At 31.5% G+C, this 27618-nt stretch overlaps 3 protein-coding genes across 4 annotated transcripts; 1 reads left to right on the top strand and 2 right to left on the bottom strand.

Annotated features, from left to right (window-relative positions):
• Positions 3745-9394, top strand: LOC109362984 (pumilio homolog 24-like). Its single transcript, XM_019609116.1, has 17 exons — positions 3745-4127; positions 4222-4275; positions 4732-4793; positions 4915-4996; positions 5126-5249; positions 5339-5422; positions 5731-5845; positions 6028-6178; positions 6290-6403; positions 6500-6571; positions 7062-7112; positions 7254-7304; positions 7755-7862; positions 7944-8144; positions 8363-8437; positions 8531-8778; positions 8882-9394. Exons 1-17 carry the CDS (start codon positions 3852-3854, stop codon positions 9012-9014), a joined length of 2001 nt encoding a protein of 666 aa, XP_019464661.1. The 5' UTR covers positions 3745-3851; the 3' UTR covers positions 9015-9394.
• Positions 11758-18567, bottom strand: LOC109362978 (phospholipase D zeta 1-like). The gene is made up of 20 exons (XM_019609101.1): positions 18278-18567; positions 17943-18044; positions 17616-17734; positions 17397-17538; positions 17003-17179; positions 16432-16605; positions 16049-16291; positions 15815-15931; positions 15363-15502; positions 15081-15230; positions 14509-14665; positions 13960-14421; positions 13575-13685; positions 13209-13355; positions 12859-13056; positions 12688-12789; positions 12451-12582; positions 12309-12374; positions 12163-12224; positions 11758-12054 (listed from the first exon to the last, which is right to left on the bottom strand). The coding sequence occupies exons 1-20, from the start codon at positions 18461-18463 to the stop codon at positions 11808-11810; spliced, it is 3234 nt and encodes a 1077-aa protein (XP_019464646.1). The 5' UTR covers positions 18464-18567; the 3' UTR covers positions 11758-11807.
• Positions 22390-23810, bottom strand: LOC109362971 (ethylene-responsive transcription factor RAP2-3-like). Of its 2 annotated transcripts, XR_002109462.1 has the most exons (3): positions 23506-23810; positions 22694-23340; positions 22390-22510 (listed from the first exon to the last, which is right to left on the bottom strand). XR_002109462.1 is itself a non-coding variant. In XM_019609085.1 (2 exons), exons 1-2 carry the CDS (start codon positions 23687-23689, stop codon positions 22847-22849), a joined length of 678 nt encoding a protein of 225 aa, XP_019464630.1. In that variant the 5' UTR covers positions 23690-23810; the 3' UTR covers positions 22682-22846. The 2 variants fall into 2 exon arrangements, 1 of the variants encoding a protein (XP_019464630.1); XM_019609085.1 differs by lacking the exon at positions 22390-22510 and having other exon boundaries at positions 22682-23340.

Here is a 27618-nt window from a genome sequence, read left to right as displayed (position 1 = left end):
GTATTTGCCCCAAATTATGAATATTGAATCAATTAAATATTAATACATAAAATGCATGAACTAAATTTAAGTATAGTGTAAAATTTCCATCTTTGAGAAAACATGTAATTTCTTACAATAAATTTAGCAAATAAATTTTTTATCTCTTGGAAGAAATGGTACTTTACAAAACTGGAAAAGGTAGTAAAACTTATATAAACTTCTTATCTTTTGCAAGAAAATATATCAACTATTTCTTATTTCAAATGACTCCTTAAACTTTATTCGTTGGTAAATTAGACTACAGATAAAGATAATATTAAGTTACTAATAGAGTGGTAAGGAAATTATTGTCACTCATCTAACAACAATATTATTAGGCATATCAATGTAACAATGCATGTTAATGAGTATTGATAGTCAAAATAAATCATGGGCATAGTACAAATTGATTAAGAAGGGGAAGGAATAGATTAATATTGCAACAAAATTAATAAGTTAATGCAAAAGAAATTACAAGCAACATTTGAATATAAGTTGTTATCGTGATTCATGACCTTTTTCTAATTTTTGAAAAAATTAATTAATGGTAACAATATTACTTAAAATATTATATGTATTTATTTTTTAATTTTAATCATTCAAAGAAGATTTAATGATTTATGTGAAATATTCCTATTTCTCACAAATGAGAACAATAAATCCAGTTCATCCGATTAATCAAAAGGTAGTTAAAACACTGATGAATTATCCTTTTCACTATTCTCAACATTAAATTTCATATATGTATATTCAATATATTGAATATGGATTCTCTTCACTATCAAATAGATGACTTATTGTTTCTTCATTTATTTTAATGATTAAAATGTGATTTTATTATAAATAGGAGCAGGGATTCACTTACTTCAAAATGACGTTTTTTAAATTTACTCCTCATCCTAGATATCAATTCTATGAACATCAAATGGTTTAGATCTAGTCATTAATTCAAATCATTAGATTTTTCTAAAATTGTAGTTAGGATTGAGAGTAATTTTAAAAACTTACGTTTGGAGTAACCGGATCCCTCCTGGAAGTATTTTACAAGAGTCATTCTTATTCTTGTATATATATCAGCAAAAATATAAAGAAACTCTAATTATATCAAGTTATCAACTCTCTCTGCATTGCCTTTGTACTATGAAGTTTTCTTCATAACACAAAATTATATTTGTGAGTATTTGCCCCAAATTATGAATATTGAATCAATGTGGCAAAAATTCACAAATAACTCTCTCCTAAATTCACAAAAATAATTTTATCTTTAAAAAAAATTTGTTGCACTTTTTATGGATCATAATCCTAACTACTTATCTGACTTTTTTTGTTATTTAATTTTAGAAGAAAATAATGGATAAATGTAGGATTCCAGAACCTTGCTTACTTTTTTATTTATTATTTTTATTATTTTATATATATAACAAAATCAAACATATAATATTAATATAATTAAATTTTGACCAACATATATTTATTTTATATCACAATTTCGAAAATAATAATAAAAAATGATGTCACATTAATCCATTATTAGTTTTATTTATTTATTTAGAAAATAACATGGACTTCTAGAAACTTATTTTTATTTCATTATTACTAAAATAAATAAGTCTTAAATAAAACTAGTGGTGAGCTTCTAGAACTTCCCATTTTATTTCTTATTTTATTTCCGATTCCGAAAATAAATGCATATATATATTTTTGGAAAATATTTTGATGCTAGAAAAAAATGGTTTCGAAAATTTATGGACCAGATAAAATTGGATATTCACAATGATAAATAATATAAATCTAGATTATGAATATTGTATTATAATAATATGTGTCCTCGAGTTAAACAATGTTGCCAACCACTATTTTGTGTTTCCTTATTAATACCGGGATAAGATACCCTCTTTGTAAATTTGGTTATCTACTCCTTTGTTTTTATTTTCTCATTTTTTTAATTAAATTATTACAACATAGCAAAAGTAGATACTCTTTTTTTTAGCTAATGTGAGATTTTTTTATTTTAGTGTTCACAATTTAGAATTAAGTACTAATTCAATCTATAAGATGGAAAAAGTAATTTGTATGGCAACAAATTAAATGAGTGGTGCCTGTAATTTCTTTTGTAAAGCTTAGTAGAAGCTAGACTAGAAGTGGATTCAGTCTAAATAGTGTGAATACACACACTTGGAATTAATTATCAAAAGGAGAATGTGGAATGCAAGGATATATGAGAAGATGTTTGAATGATTGATGTGTAAGGAATACTAGGCGGGTCTTAACAGATACAAAACTCACCTTCACGATAGGTTAATTTTGGGTAAGGGGGACACTCCAATCAAGTTCTTTGGCCTTAAAGCCAAACTTATAGTTTTATAGAACAAAATTGGTAACTGGTCAATGGTTTCCTTAGGGAGGGGTTTCTTCGATTTCTCTTTTCCTCTTCTGAAGATATGAGAAGTGCGTGTGCAATAGGCTCATGGAGCTTGAAACCGGGTATTCTTCAACTTTCTCTCTGGACGCCTGATTTCAACCCAAGTCTTCAAAAGGTTACTCACTCTCAATGTTGGATCAGAATTGTGGTTCTTCCCCAGGAATATTGGAGTCCTCGTATCATTTTTTTAATTGCTGGTGGGATTGGTACCCCGATTTCATTGGATGAGGCAACAAAAACAGGACATTCGATCATTTTTGCAAGAGTGTTTGTGGATGTTGATCTTAAGTTCATCACCAAATCTTGGTGGAAAGAGAAGGTTTTGCCTTTTTTGTAGGTATCGAATATGAAAAGCTTCCTGAATTCTGCAAAGGGTGCCAATCCATTGGACACCTAGCACAAAATTGTAGGAAAATATACAAAGGTGGCACTCAAGGAACAAAGGAATTGACTAAACCAGCAGGAAGAGACCTTTGTCGCAGAACCCAGGCAGGGATGCCATTGTCTTCAAGGATGCACATGATCTAAAATCCATTATATTTATATATATTTGATGAATTTTCCATGAGTTGTATGTTGGAGTGGAGAGTTATCAAGGTATATTTTTTTAGGTACAAACTAATAATATCTTCTCATTAAAAAACTAACCATTTTTCGAAATAAAAATTGCTTTAAGACAAGATATTACTTATTTAAAATTAAAAAAATAAATTTAATTGGAAGTTAAAATATCACACTTAACAATTAGTATTCACCAATATTATAAGATTTTTAACACTAATATATTTTATTATTCATATTTAATACAATTGATGCAAATTAATATAATTAATACAAAAACTAATGTGAATGATGAGTCATACACTAATATTGTACATTATCTTCTTTTGCATTACTTTTTATGAAAAATCGATAATAATTAAATAAAAATAATAAATTATGTAATGACAATGTATAAAACTTATATATTATTTAAATATATCTTTTTTTCTCATTGTGCAAATATTTACATAGATAGATATTAGAATATTTTTTCTATATTAAATAAAATGTAATATAGATGGAATAAAGATTATATTATGAATATAATATGGGAATGAGGTATCTCGTGACATAAGGAGATAAGTTATCTCTTCCTGTCAGTAAAATTATGATATGTGTCATGTTTCATCATTTTCTATAAAAATATTTTTAAAAATAAACAAAATAGCACACATATATTTTTTATTGGAAATAAGTTATCTCCTAATACGAGGAGATACATTATTCTCATATAATATTTATGCATCAATAATATAAAATTTGTAGTTGTAGCTATAAACCCTAATACTAATAATCGTAAACCTCACAAGGTCTTGCAAGGAGATAGTGGAATTGTTAACAGAGACACACCTTCGAACCGAAAACAATGGCGGCGAAGAAGCAAGAAGTGGAAAACACCAAAAAGAGAAAGCGAATTGCAGGCTCTAATACTACTGAATCAGCAGCTAATGAATCTCATTCAAAGAAGCCTTTCAAATCCGCTAAGAAACCATTCGATTCCGTTAAGAAACCATTCAATTCCGATAAGAAACCATTCAAATCTGATAAAAAACCATTCAAATCCGATAAAGCAGACGCTGCTGGCAAAGACAATAGGAAGATTGCTCCCGCTTCTGGCCGAGAACGTCGTCTTCATGCTAAGGTTCATTATCGATGTGTTTTGATTTTCTATGTTTTGGTACCAATTTTTTGTAGATTACTTGTTTTGAGTAGATGAGATTATTGTTTCACTTCAGGAACTTGCAGATGCTAGAAAAATGAAGAGAAAGCGCCATTTCACTCTTGAACAAGTGAGTATGCATGCTCATATGGAAGATGTGATATGCTACTTATTTATGCATCTTACCAGTTATTACTTGTTCTTTTGTGTTTAGAAGCGTTAATTTTTTAGTCACTGCTTGCATATCAGTGGGAAAATTGGGATGTTTTGTTTACTATTATGGCATTTAAGCGTATTCAACAAAAAGTAAGCTACTTGTTGGTGTTTGTAAAAGGGACTTATTCTGATAAGTTTATTTATGACCATAATCATTTTACTACTGCCAGTTAATCTTATTAAACAGTTCTGCTCGGCCTTTAGCTCCTAGCTTATAAGTTTTCAGTTAGTTGTGCCAATCGAGCCTTTAAGAATGAGATTTGAATGTATGTCAAAGATTACTGGCTTCTTATGGAGCATTTAAGAACCCACTCCACTTGTTTTAGCTTTTAGGTAATTTTTTGCTAATTGAATTCCTGATTCTGAACAGGACCTTGCACGTCTATGGGAAAAGATGAGATGTCGTGAAATTTCCAAAGAGGACAGAACTAAGTATGTTCCTCTATAAAACTTATCAATGACTGGTGCTTCCTATAAGCTATGCTATGCCATGCCTTATACCTGTTTCATTCTTTCTCATTATGTTTTACTTTCGAATTTGATATAATTGAAGGCTGGTCACAGAAGCTCTGCAAAAGATGAAGGGGAAGATTCATGAAATAGCAGGCTCTCACATTTCTTCTCGTGTTCTTCAGGTATATTTTTTGTCCTGCATCTATCTATACATATACATGTGTGTCTGTCTGTCTATATATTAATTAGGCATCCTTTTAGAGTAAGCTTACAGCTTTAATCTTTTCCTTTCTCTTTGTTTTGATTGAAAGACTTGTGTCAAGCATTGTTCACAATCTGAAAGAGATGCAGTATTTGAAGAGCTTCGGCCACAATTTCTAGCTCTAGCATACAATGCATACGCTGTTCACTTGGTCAAGAAGATGCTGGATAGTGGTAATGCTCAACTTGAAATATATGTATTGTTATATGGCACTCTTTCTTTTAATAAGTCTTTCTTCTAATCGGCCATTCTCTATTTCTAGCCTCCAAGAAACAATTAGCAGGTTTTATCTCTGCTCTTCATGGTCACATTGCTCCTCTTCTTCGCCACATGGTCGGATCAGTTGGTATGTCAATATTTTGCAGTTGTTTATGTTTACTTTAGATGTCTCAGAATTCAGAGTTTTTAATGGCTCAACAGATTAAAACCTTAACATTTTCCCCGTGTTGTAGCTGTATACTGGCGTTCAGTTTATTTGAAACTGGTTTATTTGAGGTGTCAGAGACAGTAAAAGTAGGAAAACATGGGGACAACCCGAAAATAATTTTCTTCTCACTGCATATTTGTTGATTTCCATGCTCTGTATAAACCGTAAAAATACATATAATGTATGTGCATTTAGCCAAAATCAACTCTTCCCTACATCTTATGCAGTTGTTGAGCATGCTTATGAGTTAGCAAGTGCTGCACAAAAACAAGGGCTGCTGTTGGAATTGTACTCCACTGAATTTAAGTTGTTTAAGGATCTCGTCACATTGAAGGAGAGCAGGTAAAGGTTCAGCAGTTATGAATCTTCTAAGTGTCAGATTTTGAAAATAATTTTAAATTAACATTGGAAGCTGGAATATGTAATGCAGAAGGACACATCTAACCTCTGCAGAGTTACACATTTTGGTTCTTGCTGGAGTTTTTCTTTATTTTTTCTTAGTTTATTTATTTATTGCATATCAGGTTATTAGATGTAATGTCCAAGTTGAGTCTACAGAAAGGTTCAGTTTTGCGACATATGGCGTCAGTGATTCAGCCAATTTTAGAGAAAGGGATAGTTGACCACTCTATCATACACAGAGTCCTCCTGGAGTATTTTAGCATAGCCGATCAGGTACTTCTCTTCCCTTCCCCCAGTAGTTCTGCATGCTCTTTGTTACAGCCAACAAATTTAACCATGACAATAGATCTTTTATCTAAATTGAGTTTCTTTTTGTTTTTTAAGTCCTCTGTCACAGATATAATCCAACAGTTATCTAGTCCTCTCCTTGTTAGAATGATTGGCACGAAGGATGGGGCCAAAATTGGAATTCTATGCGTAAAATATGGGAATGCCAAGGTTTCTTTAGCAAACTCTTTCTTATCAATAGAAATGTGCTGTGTACTCATGGTGATTGAATCTGACATTTTTATTCTACTTCACTTTCCATTATAGGAAAGAAAGAAGATCATCAAAGGGTTGAAGGGGCATATAGACAAAACTGCATATCATCAATATGGATGTTTGGTAAGTAATTTGATTTCGTTTTCCTGACCCACCCTAGCGCTGATTGAAAATAGATTTCTCCTGCTAGATGTAGGTCAAAATGGACACTTAAAATAATTGATAAATTTGGAAATAACTATGAATGGAATGCCCAGGGGAATTTGCCATAGGTCATTTGACAGGATTTGTTTTCGTGAAAAAACTGGGTTTAAGGAAGACTCACATGCTTGTATGACTTGGTATTGTTGCTTAAGATATTTATATGCCTCCACTGTTTCCTTATGTCACCCATGTCAACTCTATCGACTCAATAGTTTTTGCTTCAACTACGTAGTTGCCACTCTATTCTTTTCTAATAGTTTTAGAATAACAAATTGCAAATGAAACAATAAATCCCCTTTATTAGTGAACGGGAATCATGTTTCCCATAACTTTTAATTCCTCCTGAGCTTCTTTTCATCTAGATTTTAATATTCATATTCATATTCATTTTGTTTAATTGAACTTTCAGGTGCTGGTTTGCATCCTTTCAGTTGTTGATGACACAAAACTGATTACAAAGGTTTGTTTGGTTCCTATTCTTGTTCTGATTTTCTCCTGAACAGCCATCCCCCAGTCCCCCACTTGAACAGTCTCACGAACATTCACTATTTATGTATAAGGATTTTTCTTACATATTAAGCTGAAAAGCTTTTTGTTTCAGGCTATTATTCGTGAGCTTCAACCAAGTCTGAAGGAGCTTGTCTTTGATAAGGTTTCTTCTATTATTTGTCAATATCTTAACAAGTATAATAAAAGAGATGTGCTTATATAGCTCATTAATTAATAAGGATATTCTTAAAATCATATATATTCTTCTAACCAGTTAGCATTTTGTTGCCTCCCCCCATCCATGACCAAACTCATTCTAATATTGAAACCCTCTGCAAATAATATAAAAAATTATTTATTGTATGCTTCATATGATATAGAGGGGGCACCTCTGTGCAACGGTAATGTTGTTTGCCTTATGACCTAGAGGTCATGGGTACAAATCCTGGAAATAGCCACTTCGCTTGCGAGGGCAAGGTTGCATACATCTACCCTCATTCAACCCCACTAGGTAGGAGCCTTGTGTTCTTGGCATCCCTTAATGTTTCATATGGTTTATATGTTTTCTGGTGGTATGATTCTAAATTCTGTTGTTTACATGTGAATTTTACAGAATGGAAGACGTGTCTTTCTCCAATTACTACATCCTAACTGTTCACGCTATTTCAGTCCTGAAGATCTCGCTTCTCTGAATTCATCTATACCATCCTTTTCTCTCAAGGTTACTATAAAACATGCCTTTTCTGTTTTCTTTATTACAATGCCGCTATATTAACCCCTTTCCAATTTTGATTGTTATCATGATCAGTCAGAAGCAAGCTCCCAGACGGTAACTTCAGAAGTTTCACTTAGTGACAAGGAATCCAAGGATGACGTAGAGGTTGCAGTGGATGAACTCAATAAAGATCAGACTTCTGCGGATGATCTTGACCTAGCTGAGAGTGGGAAGAAAGACCCATTTGTTAGAAGGCAAGAGCTATTGATCAAGAGCGGACTTGCTGAGGTGGGTTGCTTATTCACTTTCCTTTTATATAGATGTTTTCCTCTTTCCTCTCCTTAACCTTTATTCATGATTAAATTGTTTCGATAAAGAAATGATTACTTACATGCCTATTTTATTTTGTGATAACCAAAATTGATGATATTCAAACCTGAGACCAGTTCACCTGTGAATTTTGAAGTTTTTCTGAAAATGCCGTTTGATTGTAACTTGCTATGCAGAATCTTCTTGATATATCTATTGAGAATGTGGGAGAGCTGATACGGTCAAATTTTGGCAAAGAGGTTCTATATCAGGTAGTAAATAAGTTGTTGATACTATGATTTAACAGCTTGTATAAATTTGACACCAAACATTGCCCTATTTATTAAATTCAATGGTGCATGCAGGTTGCAACAGGGGGTTCTGGTGGCATACTGCACCCAACTTTGGATGATAAGATAAATTCCCTTCACGAAGCAATAGCATCTCTTGCAGCAGAGTCTAAATCAGAAGATTCACAAGAGGAGCATGTCTTTGAAAATTTTCATTCAAGTCGGACTATTAGAAAACTGATTTTGGATTGCCCCAACTTTGCTTCCACCTTATGGGAGAAAGCTTTAAAGGGAAAAAGTGAGTTGTGGGCGCATGGTCACAGGTAGGCTTCATTTGCTCTTCTAATATTATCTCCAAATTCCAATCAGGTCAGGCTACAAAGGATTGATTTCTTACGTTTTCCTTTTGTTTTGACGTAATTGCAGCGGTAAGGTTATTTCTGCATTTTTGGAATCACCAGACTTGAAGGTACAGAAACTTGCAAAGAATGAGCTGCAGCCTTTAGTTGATAGTGGGATTCTCAAGTACCTAAAACCCAAAGAATTAGCAACTAAATAATTGTTACCTATGGTGCATGAAGGAGGGAGCTGTGTCTCTATCCGACAGTTGGCACACAGTAGCAGAAGCTAATAGACATCTATGTTGTGATTTGGAGGCTGTAACCCATTTCTTTTCTGGATTTTAGCAAATGAGTTCAAGGGCATAAACTAAATTTTGTACTGAGAAAGCTGCTGTCATCGAAATTTTGACAACCAACCAAATACAAGGAACGTTCAATTACATGACTTCAAGTAATGATTTATGTTTTGCATATTTATAAATTGCATTGAGTTGCCTTGGCCTATTGTACTATGTGCGTTTTATTGGCCAAGGAATGTGTTTCATTTTGTTTTCAAACAATGATGTAAGTTGGCACTTGATTTAGAGGTTAATTAATCAATTCACTTATTGGCCTTATGAAAATTGCTTGAAATCATTTTTGATTTAATCTAAAAAACAGGGGAGGCATATTTGGCTCCCCCATTATCATTGTGCAGCATACTTGGTTTCTGCAAGAACCAAAATGTGGTAGAATTATTGTAAACTTAGCTCCTCAGGTGAGGGTATACTTGGTGCAAGTAATCTGATGATTGAAAACATGGGTTTCTTTCTCAAATCTATGCACTAGCTTGCTTCCCTGTAGTTAGATAACTGATTATAGAGCTGAGATTCTTTCTTGAAAATACTGAATTTGCTTTTTAAACAGTTCTTATCACCTTAGCTCCTTCTCTGAGTCCATCATTAATGTCCCTAATATTTCTCCATAGTTTACAAGATTTTGATATGCTAATAATATTCCACCTCAGTTAGTCTTTCTCTTACCCAAGTTTGAGTTCGTTTTTGCTCTATGCAGGCTCCCATTAAATCCAACGACAAGAAATATTGCTTTTAACATCTTTGGAATAGAGAAAAAATAGAGCCAAGTGAATTTTTATTGACCCTGGCCTTCATTTTGAATGTGTTTGATAATGTTTTTTATATAAAACTTACACTAACTTTAGTGTGTGAGAGTTGAAGAGTGAAAGAAGAAGCAAATAGCTGACATATCATCCATGGCAATGTTACTTCTCTTACGTTTCCATTCATGTATTGCATATTTCACAACCCTTTTAGCTGCTTTTTCTATATTTGCTATAATAAGATTTTCACCCTGAAACAAATGACATAAAGAAACATATAACCAAAAACATTTAAAGATTAAGATATAACTAAATCAAATATGTGCTTGAAAATAAGAGATCACATATAGCTAGATAACTAAATCAAATATGTGCTTGAAAATAAGAGATCACATATAGCTAGATAACTAAATATGTGTTTAAGTAGGATTGCTTCCATATTTGAAATGCATTGATATTTCTGTCTGCTTCAATCTTAAAGACTTGGTTGATTTCACAACTCCTGATGAAGTTAATAATGATTCATTCTTCTTTGCTTCCTTTAACAAGACCTTGATTTCCCACTGAACTTGATCAATCAAAAATGGTGCCTGAAATTTGGAATCACCACAAGCAAATACTAAGGCCTGCCAACCCCAGAAACCAAAGTTGATTCCTCTGAAGCTATGTATAAGTATAACTCACACTCCTCCATTAACAAAGTTTGCAAGATAATTGAACCACTAGCACCATTGCTTTAGCCACCATAAGATAAATAATATATAGGTATTTTGGAGTTGTCAAATAATAAAGCACACATTCATGGCAAGGATTGCTTTGGGTAAAAGCATAAATATATAATCATTTTTTTGTGCTTGACATTATTATGAGATTATTGAAAGATAACTTTAATTATCTCCTTGACAGTGCATCTAGCTTACCACTATATTTCCCATTTTGTTATAAATATAAAGAAATTCAATAATAACTATTTTCACATGAATAAGTTTATCATACTTTTTCACTTATAAACTTTTTTAGTGACACTTTTATACTTGAATATACCCAACAAATATATTATTGAATTGATGCTTACTCTTACGAGAAAAAAAGTTTTAGAGTAAATTACAATGACACCCTCTGAGTTTTAGTGAAATTACACAAATCATCTCTCACTTTTCTACACCTACAAAAATCTCCCCTATTTTTTATCATTACATTGACTGCATAAGAAATAAGTGTAATCTTTTAAACAAAAAATGTGATAAATGCAATTAAGCTAAACAAAACATGATATATTGTGGAGACACGTCCAAATAATATATGAGTCAATATTTCTTTATTATTTTTGGTTCGTTACACTATATTATAAGAGCGATTTAAACAATATTTCTTTAGAATTGTTGATGCATTTTGTAACAAAAAATAATAAAGATACATTGATTTGTATATTATTTAGACTTGTCTACACAATATATCATGTTTTGTTTAACTTAATTGCATTTATCACATTTTTGTTTAAAAGATTACACTTATTTCTTATACAAGGAAGATTACACTTATTTCTTACGCATGAGTGGTCAATGTAATGAAAGTTAAAAAATAGGGGAGGTTTGTGTAGGTGTAGAAAAGTAGGAATAGCTTGTGTAATTTTACTAAAACTCAGGAGATGTGAGTATAATTTACTCAAAGTTTGATGGTGATGACTTAAAGATTCTTTACACTGTCAACAAATGATCAATTTTATATAGTTAATAGGTGACAAATACATTCTTTAGCAGGATATTGAATCTATATCATGTTTTCCTCTCTTCCATCTCACTATATTGCAGAATTGAAATAAAAAAAAGAAGAGATTCTCAATGTAATAAATTACAAACCTAATGTGAACAAAATTCTTTTATGATGTTTTATATATACTCAAACATCATATTCAATGGAAAACTTGAGTAGCATAGTACTCACTTTCAATAAAAGCAGGTCTTAGATTTTCTAAGCTCATGAACTCTAGAGGAAAAGAAACTAGATGACCCTTCACTGATGCTAATCTCTCCAAGGCTTCTACCTTTTTTATGCCTCCATTATGATAATATTCTACATTTTTTGGGGCTATTCCCAAATCAATAGTAGTATGACCATTTTTTTCTTTCCAAGAAGCTACACTTTGTCTGAATGCAAATCTGCATAATAAAAAAATGTTTAAAAAAGAATGTTAGGAATAGAAAAAGGTGCATATATGATTGATTCACCTAAAGATTGAGTTTTTATGAAAACTATCACTTCCATACCTGGTGTGTATTTCATCATTAGGCACGCATGAAAAGACATCATGGTAAATTGTAGTATTTGTCTGTAAAGTGCATCCATGAACTATCATTAATCTTCAACTAGTTAATAAGTAGTATGTGTATAAACATCTTAGTTTTCTCATTACCTTTGCTGTTGCCATCCAAATATCCTTATAAGTAGACTCAACAACAGGGTCCATTATTCGACTGACCTGAGGAGAAAGACAAAAAATACTCATTACAAATAAACCATATGAAACAACTAGTTCAGGATTGGAATTCACAAACCTCTCCTGCCCGGAGACCTAAATGCTCGGACCATAATGACAACCGGAGAGTCAACGAGAATTTTCCTGCTTTCCAAGGCTTTCCATCCATATAAGAACCAATCAATTCTCCATCTTCTATAATTACACCAATCTGAAATTCATAGGTAGGACTTTTGATTAGTATATAACTCGAAAAGTTAACATAAATTTTCGAATGATGCTTGTTAAGCTTATGCAGGGAGGAAAATATATGTACCTCAGAATCTCTGGAACCAAGTAAACTCCTATCATTAATATTAGCAGAGCCAATCAAACATGTACAATCATCAACAATCATGATTTTACTGTGAACATAAACCTGCAACATGCATTTATGATTAACTTGAAGGAACCAATTAAGTGTAAGACAACGAATGCGAAAGAATACCTGGTTGGTTGCCACAGGGCCATTATCAGAGAGTCTACCATAAGCCCTGAGGCCATAGAATGAGATGTAATCTTGTATTCTTGGACCAAGAAGTTGAAACAGATTATGTAATATAGAATTTTGTCCTCTGCAAATGGTTCGATACTGCCAATGCATTATGGCTCTCACAGATGCTGCACCACTATCATCCAGACCCCCCTATATAGCAGAGAAGTGCACCATCTTAATCGGATTTTATTTGAATGGTAAAAATTGGCATATGAATGCATGTGACCATCTTAATCGGTCGTTTTATGTGTGTACATGCATATTATTCTCAGTGTTGTAACCGGAAAAAGAATAATCAGAACCTGGAAGCCAGGCAGGAGTGGTATGACAATTATAACCCTGAAGAGTTTGTTATCCTCATAAGCTCGTATAATCCTTCGATATAAAGCTTCTGACACACGATTTCGTATTATGTCGTCCCCTGAAAGACCTGAGATAAAAAATTGATTCTGGGGAAGTTGCCAAGGACAGAAAAGAACAAGGTCTCAGAACAGATTTAGAATATGATTCAAGAATAAGGCATAAAGGCTAAACCATTAAGGGTGAAAGTTTAAAGAAGGGGGATATATAACATTATTACTTCATCAAAGCTGATTCTATTATGTGCTTGAAATGCAATGCTCAAGATATATAACAGATTCTATTATATTTAATAATTAGTATCATACCTCAATGTAGATGAAGTGTTCTGCTTTCTCAATAAGAGAGCAATAGGCATTGTGGATGCTCTCTTCGTTTTTTCTTGTTCCAGCAGACCATTGACTCACACTCCTAATAACCTATCAATTAAAGGCTGTTTTAGTAATACAAAATACGGCGACCCTCGTGAAATTATGAAAGCAACAAGAAAGTATAAGATGATATAATGCACCCTTGTTGCTATAAATTTACCAGAGATTACAAAAACTGATCAATGTTAAGAGCTAATACAAGCATCTATCTGCCTCTGGCTTAATAAATCACATTTGATGATAAAAGAAAGGTGTTTATTAAATTTTAATAAACTTATTGAGATGATATAAATAATATGGCAGATAAAAGAAATCAACGCACCTGACAACGGCAGGAAGCACGAGGACCAACTTGTCGTGATTCGTCTGGATGTTCTGGTGTTTTCCACCATTCTGTAGCTGTGCTTTGTATATCAACATGAGACACTCTATCCAGAGACATTTTATCATGATAGTTCACACCACTAAGACCCTTCATTGCTATATCTGAAGGTTCCATTTTGGCCTTCGGTAAAGAGAAAGCAAGACTGCTGCTGACCCTATTTGACTGGTCGTGGAGATGCGAAAATGAGCTTAACCTATTCAATTTTGATTCTCTTACAGAAATATTTAGCCCACCAGACTCCTGAGGCAAAAGTAGAGGAATATCTTGTGATGATAATGAAAAGGAATCTCCTCTCTCAATGGCTGTATCATCTATGCATCTCCCCATGTAGTGCGGAATAACCATATGATGCCGAGGCATGAGTAATGGTATTGCTTGCTGATTTGGAGCTTTGTTCCTCTGATGAGAAAGACAAAGACATTATTTTATTTCCTATTAGCAACTTTGGACCAGAGTACATTGATGCAATTGTAGACAAACTCTAACCTTGGCATAATTCCATCTCTCGACGAAGTGCCTAGCAATGTCACGACAAGGAGGTCCCCATAGCGCACAATGAACATCATGCCAAGGCATACGGGGATATTTTCCACGGTCCAATTCATCTTTCATTGTATCCTCCCATGAATTTGGTTCAGATTCCCTGCCAAAGTTGGACATGAATCCATGAAGTATATCCAAAGCAGTGTTATTCTTTGATCAAGTAATGATGAATGATATACCTTAGTACACTATGAGAGTATGAGTGTGTAACATATAGTTTCCTTAGTCTAGTATACCTATGCTAGTACAGAAGTGAAAAGTTTATCATATAATACAGTCAAGTAATTTGAATAGGCACTACTCGATTAACTCCATAAAGATGATCACCGGCCGACACACAGAACCTATGTGAAATGCACCATATGGAACATACACATTCAGTATTAAGAACTGATCTGATGAATTATTTAAACTCTCATTCTCATACTTCTCAGATCTCCAGTTTATATAAAATGGAAAGAAGCTTTCATACTGCTTCTTTTGATTCAATTTTCTATCCGTGCACAAAAAATTACCTCGGATTGTAATAATCCTTTCCAGGCCAAATCAGAGGAGGGGAATCCCCAACTTTATGTTCGGGTGTGTCATAACGACCGAAGCACAAATCCAGTCCCCCAATAAAGCAAATCTGATGATCAATAATGACAATTTTTTCATGGTGTGACCTGTATACATAAGCAAATATAAGAAAAAGAAACCATAATTTTGCAGCACTATTGATACTTATAAAGAAAAACACAATTCTGATTTCTTTATGAACAAATATATAAAGCTAAATTTGAAGGAATGTTGCATACCAAAGGTAAACACCAGCAGAAAAGTGGTCAGGATAGCGTAATACCCTTACATTCTCATGAATGCAAAGAAGCTTTCTCTTGCTATAAAAACTGTTGATTTTCAAAGCAAGTGCTACCTCTTTGTAGAGAAGAATGTACACCTGCATGTTTTGGAAACTAAATAAATAAAGCAATCAAAGCACGCACCACCCCCATCGCATGTAAGACATCGGAGAACCTTATAGTAACTTGATCATCTCATAAACTGGTGAACTATAAAGTAATAAAATCAGAAATATATGGTCAATTGTAATTATGATCATTAATAGCAATTTCACTGAAAGTTAGCTTTTGATACTGATTAGCTTAAGATATCAGTGTGCATCCTAGATTAGCTTCTCTCAAACACTCTCCTCAGTAAAATTGTAAGGCATTGTAGAGGGGATGGGTGACAAATTTTACATTCGGGTTACCTGAACCCCTTGCTTCGCTTTTTCTTCTAGCAGATTATCAAGTCTTGATGAAGCTTTAGTTTGAAAAGGACGCTGTAGATACAATTCTGGGCACAGCCACCACCCACAAAAAAATATCTGCATGAACCTCTCAATCATTGAAAGAAACTAAGAAAAAATTCTTATTTACTTTGTAGATAAAAAACTATCATGCATGAAAGTTGCCTTGAATGTACTGACACTGAATAAACAAACCTCTGATTTTGCATTCTTAATTGAAGAGGCAATGGCTTCAAATGCAGCTTGTCCATCTACAAACCACTGTGCCTGACTACCATCTTCTATTAAGCCTCTTGGTGGAGCAAAAGAATCATAGCGGTGGTGTTGACACCATCGTTCACGAGTTCTGAGTCCAGCATCATTAATTGCAGCAAGCCAATCTGCAACTTTTCGACTACTTTTCACTCTAAGTTCAATGCTACGGTTTCCACAAGTCACCTAAAGTATTCAACCAAGTGTTAGAAAACCATCTTCCTATGTAAATGTTTGCCAGAAACCTGATAACATTCACTAATCAGCTAATAACTAGCATTGCATCCTTCTAAGCAACAACAGAGACAGATGAGCATCCTTCTCACCTTCAATGAATGCCGTAAAGGATTTCGCTCTTTTATTTCCTTTGCTAGTGATAGATGACCATCCCCTTTCCCATCCGAGGGAGGTAGTACATCAAAAACAATAATGTCCAAAGGTTGCACGTCGAAAGGATCTGCCAGCAATGCCAAGAATCCAGGTTTCAGTACTGCCCAAACCTGTACATAACAAGACGGGAAAGTAATACATGGTAAAGTTAATACAAATGTAGTAAACTTGCTCATTTTCATCAATGCTCTTGAGCGAATAGTTACATTTAGCCATACAACAGCAACACGCATACTTATTACGTGTCTCCAAATACCTCTTCTTAAACTACATCTAAGTATACCCATCTTTCTAGAACAGGTTCTAGATAGAACTCTTGGACAATTCTCTAGAAAAAGCACTCATCCTGAAGAATTTCCCATCATAATACATTCAGAATTTGTCTAATTGTCATATATCCAAAGGTGTAGAGAATGTAGAGATGCTAGAAGTACAATCAGATTTTATTTCCAATAGAAGAAACCATGACATGTGAAGCACATTACGCAGAAAGCAGGATTTTGTTACCTTTTGCAAGTTATCATTACAACAACTAAAACAGTCGGACATACAACACCTTCTGGAACCACCATCATCATCCTTTGGAATTTTAGGCAGATGCATCACCCTCACATATTCTTCCTTCAGCTTAGAGCCATATTCGGGTGAAAAAGATAACTTCGATACCTCCAAAAACTTGCAAACCTACAGCACACAATTGTATATAGTAGCACAAGTTCAACAAGAAACCAAGTAGGCAGTAACAAACAATCAAATAACAGCCAATAAAAAAGTTCATAGGCATGAATGAAGCCATGAATTTCAACCGAAAACACCCCACAACCATGTTATCCTTGGTAGTCATTAAACCTCAAACCTGAAGGCCAATGACATGTTTCAAAAGTGCAAGCATAGAACATACCTCTGGAGAGTTAACAATACTGATATTTCCCAAAAAGTGGTTCAGATACCCCTGCATCGCGATCTTTGCCCTGCCGGATATTGACTGTAGTCTTCCTAAGGCAGGCCGTATAATTGGTAGAGCAGCACTAGATGGAACATCTCTGAACCAAAAACCAACTTATAAGCAATTATGATTTATGACCACAAAAATTATATCAGTTGCAGTTCTAAGAGTAACCTATCCTTTGCACTTTCGTCTTGATGATGTAAAGAAACAGCTTCACCATCAGCTTCTTCATCATCTTGCATCGAGGGTGTGAGTTCTCCTATTCCAATATTTTGAAGCCATTCTTTAACCTTTAACATGAGCAATGCTAGCAACACTCTCTTTTCAACACTCTCTTCAATATACTCCTCATTATTTGATAGAATTTCATGTAGGACATGAAAATGAAGAAAGTGTTGAAAAGAGTGTATTACTAACATTAACCAAACATCAAAATCCAAATTTACCAGATATACAAAATCAGAATGCAGAAGAACATTGCTTAACATTTATACACACCTGCTCTTGCCTCTCTTGCATTTCCTCCATAAAGGCACGCTTCTTTAGTTTAAAATGCAAATAAAACACTTGAGAAGCTTTCTTCACCAGCTGCCACTTGAACTGAAAGGATAATCAATGAGACATATCAATTATAGTGGAGAATGTGCATGGCTTTATGTTAATGTTATTGGTAGTATTGTGGTATAACCAAGGTATACTCTTCGCCTATGCGAAAAGAACTAATCTTTTTGGAGATCCATCCGACAAGTATTACTAACAGGAATCTAACCTCGACCCTTTGGTGAATGTGCATGGCTTATGTTAATGTTATTGGTAGTATAGTATGTGGCTACCTGTTTGTAACGAAGTTGAATGGTGTAAGTAAGAAGCAACGGGCTTATATCAGCAGCGTCCGGACGAGAGACGGAGACAATGGTGGCTTCAGGCAATTCCTCGAATATCCGACACGGCTCAGGGCCACCGCTTTGCCGGAGCGATGGCTCCGTTTGAATTTGTACGTAACCAACTCCACCCGCCATAATGGATATTAATATGTCAACTTTGCAGCATGCAGAATAATCAAAATCACAAATTTGATAATTAGTTTATTAATATGTCACGGTATAGTTTAAATGTTGAATGTAGAATTTTCATATATGTTTGATTTCTTTAGTTGCTATCATCATAGAACATAGAACATAGATCATAGATCATAGTGCCAATGCTTCTTTTCTTTCTCCCTGGTCATACGCTTCGACCGGGTTACCCTCTGTTCTAGTGATTCGGAAATTTTTGAGATAAATAAGTTTTCTATAAAAGTTTAACAATAAAAGTTTCACTAAAACTATATAAATGAAATCATGCTAAGATTTTACTTACATTAATTAATCAATTACATGTTTCTTTAATATTGACAAATAATAATTACTGGGATACAAAACGATTAAACGAACACAGTCAATATATAATTGATCTCTTAAGTATAATATCAACATGTGACACTTTTATATCCTTGGTGGGGAAAAAAGAAAAAGAAAAATAATTTTATCTAGAGCTCTAATAAGAATTGAGGGACCCTAATATTCCAAGAGATTTGTGATTTAAAAAAACACATTTAACAAATCTAATATCATATTTTAATTCAAAATCTTGACTTATGCTTTTTGTTCTAATAGGTTATATTTCTTACTTTATAAAATATTTGGTATGGATTGTTTTACTGTTTACACAAACTAATACCAACAATATATTAGTCTAATGATATAAGATATCACTAGATCTCTAAAAATATAAAAAAGTTAATGATTTAATTCTGGAAAAATAATATTTATTGTGACAAGTAGTCACATACATCAAAAGAAATTAATTCTTTATCATATGGAGGATAAGCTTGGTAGTAAAAAAAAACCAGCATTACTTTTTTTTGTTTCTACCAATATTATTACTTAATTTATTATGCACTTCTAAATTATCTCTCCACAATTATTTGTTGTCTATAATAAAATATTTGATTTTAAGGTGGTGTATATTTTTTATCCACTATCAATTATATTATCATTTACCAATAGGTGTTGGTTTAAGTGGTACATGTTTGATTCCCCTTAAGTAAGGTCTCGAGTTCGAGTCTTGTGGATGGAAAAATGTCTGCTAGGAGAGTTAGCCCCACGTACATGTGGATGTTCTTGACTCAGACAAGATGCATCCAGTGCGAGAATATCTGTGGGAAACCAAAAAAAATATATTATCTTTCCATCATTCATATTTAATTATTATTAACTTTTTGAGAAAAAGTAATTCAAATGAGCAATAAATAACATATAAATTAATAATTATATATAAATCTTTACAATAACAATACACTGCTCGCACAAACCAACATTTTTTTTTTGTTTCTAACAATATTATTACTTTATTTATTATACACTTATAAATTATTCTCTCCACAATTATTTGTTCTCCATAATAATGAAGATGAGTGTATAATGTATAAATGAGTCATTAAAGATGATTTGAGAAGGAACACTTGGGTGAAGAGAAAAAACTTTAATTTTATATATTGTTATTATATTTTTTCACGATTCTTATTAATTATCATTGAAGTTCTTAAAATATTAGAATGTAATATATTTGTACTATGATAATATCAAGATTTATACAGTGTATTAATTTATTATTTATTTGTATTATTTTTTTAGAATAGTCAATAATATTTAAATATGAATAGTCAATAATGTAGTGATAGTATATCAAATTAATATGTTGTAAGTATACATTGAAAATTATCGTTAAAAATTAAACACATCTTCCCGAGACAAGATGATTGTTATTGATTCCTTAATTTAGCAGCAATGTTGGGTGAACCATGATGTGGTCGTTGCCACAATAGCAGTGTGAGATTTTCCTAGACAGTTATGAAAGCAACCCAAGCATCCTCCCCATGTCCGTTCAACAGTTACTATAGTCCTCTCGGAACGAGTAACTGTGTTATCACACGATCCTCTCCAATATTAAAAAGTCCAATACAGAAATTATAATAAATAAAATATTATAAATAATGGAATTAATCTTGTCCTTCCCACGAAGACACATATACTGAAATACAAGCATTTCTTTTAAGTTTAATCTCTAGATTGAGAGTTATTTATAGTTATAAAAAACTGTATATTTTTTAAATCAACTAGTTTTTTTTTTAAATCAACTCCACTAGTAGTTTGCAAATAAATATAAGATTAATATATACTTAATAATTTAATATGTATACAATGACAGTATAAATATTTTTATATTGTTAGTAAATTATTTATCATTCATATTTTAACCACCATTGATTATCAAACAAAAATAATATAAATAAAGGATGAATAATATGTTGATAGTGTAAAAAACTTTGCACTACTAGTGTATAGATTTTAAACTCGTGTATTAATGACTCAAATAAAAATAAAGAGAAATTATTCCCTAGTTAAACCTCTTAATTTAAATCCACCTTATATATTAGTAATATTTATACACTAATGTGAAATAAATGATGAATATATGTCTTGGGTGGTTGATATGATTCATCCAATAATTCCCTAGAAAAAAATGCATTATATTAATATATATAATTGAAAACCGATACACTCATCTTCAGAAGAAAAACATTATTTTTGTTGATTCCTTGATTGGTTCATGAGAGCATTGATTAATATGATAAAAGAAATTTGAATAAGGATAAGGTTTATGTAATAATAGACCTAAGATTAGGCCGAAATCTTGGCACAAACAGAAAAGACCTATGATTATATGTAACATTGTTTTGGTCTCTATCTCAAATCAATCATATGAGTAAAATAAAATTTAAAAACAAAATATAACATTCTAATTTATTCAAGACAGAAAATAAGATATTACTTATGACTCGGGACAAATGATTTTCGTTCATACAAAACAGTTATCAAAGCAACTGACACATTAGAGCATCCACAATAGTGGAGCCACTTTTTTCGTTCTTAAATGGGTCATACTGATTATTTTATATTTGTTTATATTTTCCAACAAATTAAGCAATGCAAACAAAATCACCTCCAATGGTGCAACTTTATTTCGTTGTTCTCTAGGTCCCACAAACATACTCACATTTATCTTGTAACAATCTTTTTTCCATTTTACTCACAACTTTAAGAACGTTGCTTATTTAACTTACCATTGTGAAATAAGAACAATAATGACTTCTCTAGTAGTGAACTTAAACGGAGAACGTGCATATTTGATAATGAACTATTTTTTTATGATAATTGTGAGTGCTCTTAGACATCACAAGTTCAAAAGTTTTCGTTACCTTTTGTAATTCTTTTCCACGCAGACATCACAAGATTCCCTCCTTCACTAACCGACACATTAAAATGATAAGCGATCCTCATTCTAATGCATGGTACCCGCTTCATCAATTTTATATTATTGTTACAAAACATTCTTTATAATAAGTTTAAATCTTATCTTATTTCATAATAATAAACTAAAATAATAATAATAATACATATTTAAATTGCATAGCAAGATTTCATTAACACAAGAATATACATACATGATTTGGGACAAAAAATCTGTACGCCATAATGAGAATTGATATTTGTAATATAGGTTAAACAAAGGAATTTTGTAATGATCTGCTAAATATCTCAGCTTGTACACCCTACAATGAAGGTTTTAGTACAAGCTCTATCACAGAAAGTTATTTTTTTATTACTTATATTAAAAGATAGAAATATCATATTATTATAAGTAAATGATAAAAATATTATATTTTTTATTTTTTTATGTTGTTTTTCATATACGCTAACTCCATAGATATAATGAGCCAATGAGAATGTATTAAAACTGATTTTTTTTTTCATAATATACTTTTACTTAACCCACAAATCACTTCAGATTGTCCTCAAATTAAATACTACCAATAACAATCTAGGTTGGTATGAGAAATGTATTATGCACAAATAGATATTTGATTCATGCATCCACATCACTATCATAAAACGCATAAATATAATATAGAATAACAATACGGATAAACATGACGTGGGACCATATTCAATATCCCATAAACCAAAAAAATACCATCTCTATTAATGAAAATATAAGTATATATTTTTACATTTATTTTTAATAATAAAAGTGTAATTTCATTATAATTAAAAGAATATATGAGTAACTGAAAATTGCATTTCCATTTATTTTATTTTTTTAAAGTTTTTGTCTCTCCATTAACCGATTCTAACTACCAAGAAACACCACTTGTCCATATTGGCAGCATTACATACAACCATAATCACAAGGTTGCACCAAAATGAAACTAGAATTGGACATATTCGATAAAAAGAAGAAAACACCAAAGAAGAAACACAGCAACATAGTTTTTTACAATAGTAATTATCATAATAAAGCTAAAAACGGTGTGACAGAACAATGTCATCTAGCATCCAAGGTTCCAAGGAAGAGAGGGTGTCCCACTCAAAGTCGAGAGTTTGGGTCTTAGTCTGAGTCTGAAGTTCTTCATGGTCCAAACCAAGGAACAATTTCAGGCTCGAGAGTGGATCGTGCACCTCAAGACAGGATCCACTCTGAGCCTGAGGCTGAGGGACCTCAGCTGGCAGAGCGGGTGTTGTACTGATGAGTCGAGGCTTCTTGGGATTGGGTGGGTCGTCAGGGAAGTTGAGCTTGGCCTTATCACCACGGATGCGCTTGGCGGCAGCGTCGTAAGCACGAGCGGCTTCTTCGGCGGTGTTGAAGGTGCCAAGCCATACTCGAACGCCTTCGTATGGGTCTCTTATCTCAGCAGCCCATTTTCCCCATGGCCTTTGCCTTATTCCTCTGTATATGTTCTTCCTAACACTCTCACTCTTACTCTTCTTCGACTCACTCTTGTATCTCTCCTTTTCTGCAACCATGTAAAAATAAAGAGAAATACAACTTTTTTAATAAGATATTTATCGTTTTATTTATAATATAATTATATTTATAGAGATATTCTTGTTCTATAGAGCATTCTCTCACTTTATGATGATGATACTTTTAAGTGAAGAAAAATATGTACAAAACATACCTTGGTTGTTTGGGAATTGAAGAAGGTTGGGTGGTAATGGTTTCGAAATGGAAGAGGAAGAAGAAGAGGAGGAAGATGAATTAGAGAAAACATCAAGCTCGGACCAAAGATCATTCGTGGTCAATTTGCGACCACGCTTCAACTTCACATCTATGAAATCTGAGATGATAGCACCACCACACATTCTTTCACTTTCACACAAATAATGAAAGAGAATTTTATTTGTTGTGTCTGAATTTATAAAGCTAACCAACGATTCCTTTCAACAACAACTCTCACACTACTCACTACGCGACAAACCCATCATCATACATTTCTTCCTCTCACACCCCACCAACTCTCTTCTATTCTTAACTTGTGTCTTTTGTACACCGATCAACAAAATCATTAATTGTTAATTCATTACTTTTATTATCAAAAAAATGTATATAATAATTGTATAGAGTTTCATATACTGTCATTACTTACTATACTATTCATCATTTTTGTTTAGTCATCACTAATTCTTTGAAACAATAATACAAATAAATTATACATAATATATCAATTATGTATAAATCTTTATATTCTTTTCTAATAATACATAAATATTACAAAGTTTCAACGTTCTCTCCATTTTATAAAGCTAAGGATATACAATTGATATTGCTTACAATTTTCGAGATGACGGTTACATATGATGACATTTCCCCCCTAAAAATGATACTTTATTAAGGAATAGACATAGAGAATAAAAAATTGTTTTCTCTTTCTTATTTACTAATGTGACGAGAAACATTTTTTACTTGCCGACCAATATTTTTATTTTGATATGTCAAATATTTAAGTTTCATGTATTTTATTTTAGAGAAGTAGAATATTTTTTGTATTATGTGTACTTTATATTTTATTTTTATTGGTGATATATAATTTGTTGTTTTATTATAATGTTGAACTTAAAGTGAAAGAAGTAACTAATATGTTGGTGATGGTTATATATGATTGTATGATTTTTGTAGAAATTAAAAAATATTAAGGACAAAATAGAAAAGTAAAATTATAATATGGTCATACTTACAAAATGTTTTGTCTTTATATATACTAGTATGGCGACAAACACTTCGTGCCTGTTGGTCCAAATTTTTTCTTTCCACTTTCAAGTATTTAAGTTTTATATATTTTATTGTGGTAAATTAAAAATAATTTTTTGTATTGAATGTACTTAATTTTTATTAGATGCACTTTATATTATATTTCTTTGTCTTTATTTTAATTGTCAAGTTAAGATGAGAGAGTAATAAATATATGATTATATGATTATTTTTTGTAGAATCTAAAAAGTGTTAAGGACAAAATAAAATTACACAAGTAATATATAATATATAGTATAGAGGTGGTAGCTACATCATATTTTCCTTTTATATATAATATAAATAGATTATATTATAGATTGTATGAATAACTATTTATTTCATTTATGTGCATTTAATTTTCTCTAATTTCTAAGGGTGATATTAATGAATATCATCATAATTAAATACTTAAAAATAATGAAAATTCTTTATAGAATCTAATTCATTATTTTCTATATATTAAATTCATTGTTTCCATTCACCCAAAAAAATCATTTTTCCTTAAACTGTATCTGCAGTAAAGTAAATGATTGATACCAAATTAACTTAATTTATATTAATGTGTCTCAAATGTAAATTTTGAATTATAATGCTTTTTTCTTTTCAATTAAACGTCAAAATAAATATATTTAATTAAAAAATTAATATAAGTTGATCTAAATTATTTAAAAATAATTGTCATTATAGATGAATTATAGTTCAGTTCGAGAAGAGCATGAACGTGGTAACACGCGTCTGAGTAGAGCTAAAAGTGGAAGACCCATAAAGAAGAAAATCAACTGACTAGGTTAGGGTTTAAAATACATGATTCATGTAAAGTTTTTTACATTGTTAATATATCATTCACCATTGATTATGAAAGCCCATGTTTTATAATAACATGAAATGTAGATCAGTTGTCCTATTTTTTATGTCACATTGTGTCTCGAACCAATTGAATGTTGACACTTATATGAAAAGAAAAATAAAAAAATATATACAATTATTTTTATACTATTCGATAGCATGTGATTCGTTTGGAACATGAGAACGAAATTTTTTAGGAACAGAGGATCCTGGTTCGGTGACACTAACAATCATCAAAAGTAGAGGATTGGGTATTTATTTATCATGCCATCCATGTTTATGAGCTAACTATTTAGCACGATCGTCATGCGCTATATTCGGGATATCCTCCCATTCTTCACCCAATGCACAACAATAATAAAATATTAAAATATAAGAGTGTGTAAAGTTTGTTTACATGGTTAATATATCATTCACCATTGATTTATATTACTTTTCTTTAAAAGTTAATGATAATTAATATATAAATAGTGGATGATTTACTGACAGTTTAAAAACACTTATACTATCAATGTATACATATTAAATCTATAATAAAATAACATATTTTTAATTTATTTATTTATTTGATTTATTTTTAATATGGACAACCAAGTTGAATTGAATTTGTGTCTATTAAACTCTAATCAAATGATAAAGATTGGTTTGATTCAAAACTTTTAGTTAAACATATATTTTTGGCTTAAATATGATTTGATAGTAATTCATAAATAATTAGATTTGCCTCCTTAAATTCAATTTGTTTAACTCGTTAGGTTGAATGATAGTTATATATAACCTAATAAACAATTTTTTTAATTACATAATATCAAGTTATTTTGTGAAGGTATAGTGGAAACATATTAATTTCAACTTTAACCTTATAAATGTCTTACATATAATCAAGTTCAAGTTTAACCATTGACTATGCTACATGTATTCCACATGTGCCTAGATTTTTGAAAATATGCATATACCACTTATAATTTTACAAGCCTAATTTTTTATTTTATAAACGATATGACATACTTCATGAAGAATAAATGATTATTATTTTGTTAAATTATTTTATAATATTGTGAATATGCTACTTAAGGAGCTTCATGATCATTTCTTTGAAACAAATACTCATATATTTCTTTGTATATTTTGTTTGAGTCTAATAAATTTATTCTTTAGTTTTGATATGAGAAAAGTAATTGAATTTACAAAGTTTTATCTACGTATTTTTATTCAACTAATTTGGTGTTATTTGATAATCAACTTGAGACTTACATCATTAATATGTATAACAATGTTGATTTTGATTCTTTGAAATAAATCAATAATTAAGTTGGTTGAAAGTGAAATATACATTGTTTGCCTATTAATTTATATTCTTTTCAAGTTAGCAATGTAATTGTAGAATTAGTTTTTACAACTTTGAAAATTGTGAAAAATAAGTTGTGTAAACCAAAAGATAGATGCATGGAATAATGATTACCTAATTAATGAATTATATTTATTAAGAAGTTTCAACAACATGCCCACAAATTGATCATTCAACAATTTCTAAATTTGATATCACATAAGATTAATTATGAAAAATGTAATTTATGTGATTAAATATAGTTTAAATTTGCATTTTTCACACTAATATTTTCATATTTTTATAATTGATAATATTTATTATTTTAATTTTTAAGATATATCGCACCCTTTGTCTCTAAGTCCTAGATCCATCATTGTGTTTAACAATATTAATTTAAAGGTTTATTTGGTTGATAAATATCATACATAATTGTCTTCAACCCACTACTCTAAATATCATCTAACTTTGTATTATTGTACTTCACTCATCACCTTACAGCACTCATGTATACCTTTGTAATTTTTGTCCAATTTAATATATTAATAAATCTGAATTAATGCGGTTAAGGAAGGATCCAAGTTGCTTACGTGTAGGATGAGACAAGATGCACATCTGCTGTCCCACTCCATGTCTTGTGGACATGTAATTAGTCAAAAAAATATATTTAAGTTAAAATTTAATTATCAAATATTTTTCTAACTAATCATAAACGCATGATATATGAAGTGATACAAAGTGTAGGACATCAGATGTGCTCCCGATGAGATATGGTGTATCAAGGACGAGATTATATTTGATGTCCCACTTTTTGGACCACCAACTCTG

This window comes from Lupinus angustifolius, chromosome LG01, assembly GCF_001865875.1.
Source record: "Lupinus angustifolius cultivar Tanjil chromosome LG01, LupAngTanjil_v1.0, whole genome shotgun sequence".
NCBI lineage: Eukaryota > Viridiplantae > Streptophyta > Magnoliopsida > Fabales > Fabaceae > Lupinus > Lupinus angustifolius.
The sequence above is the reverse complement of the archived record's forward strand: the minus strand, read 5'-3'. Positions and strand labels throughout refer to the sequence as shown.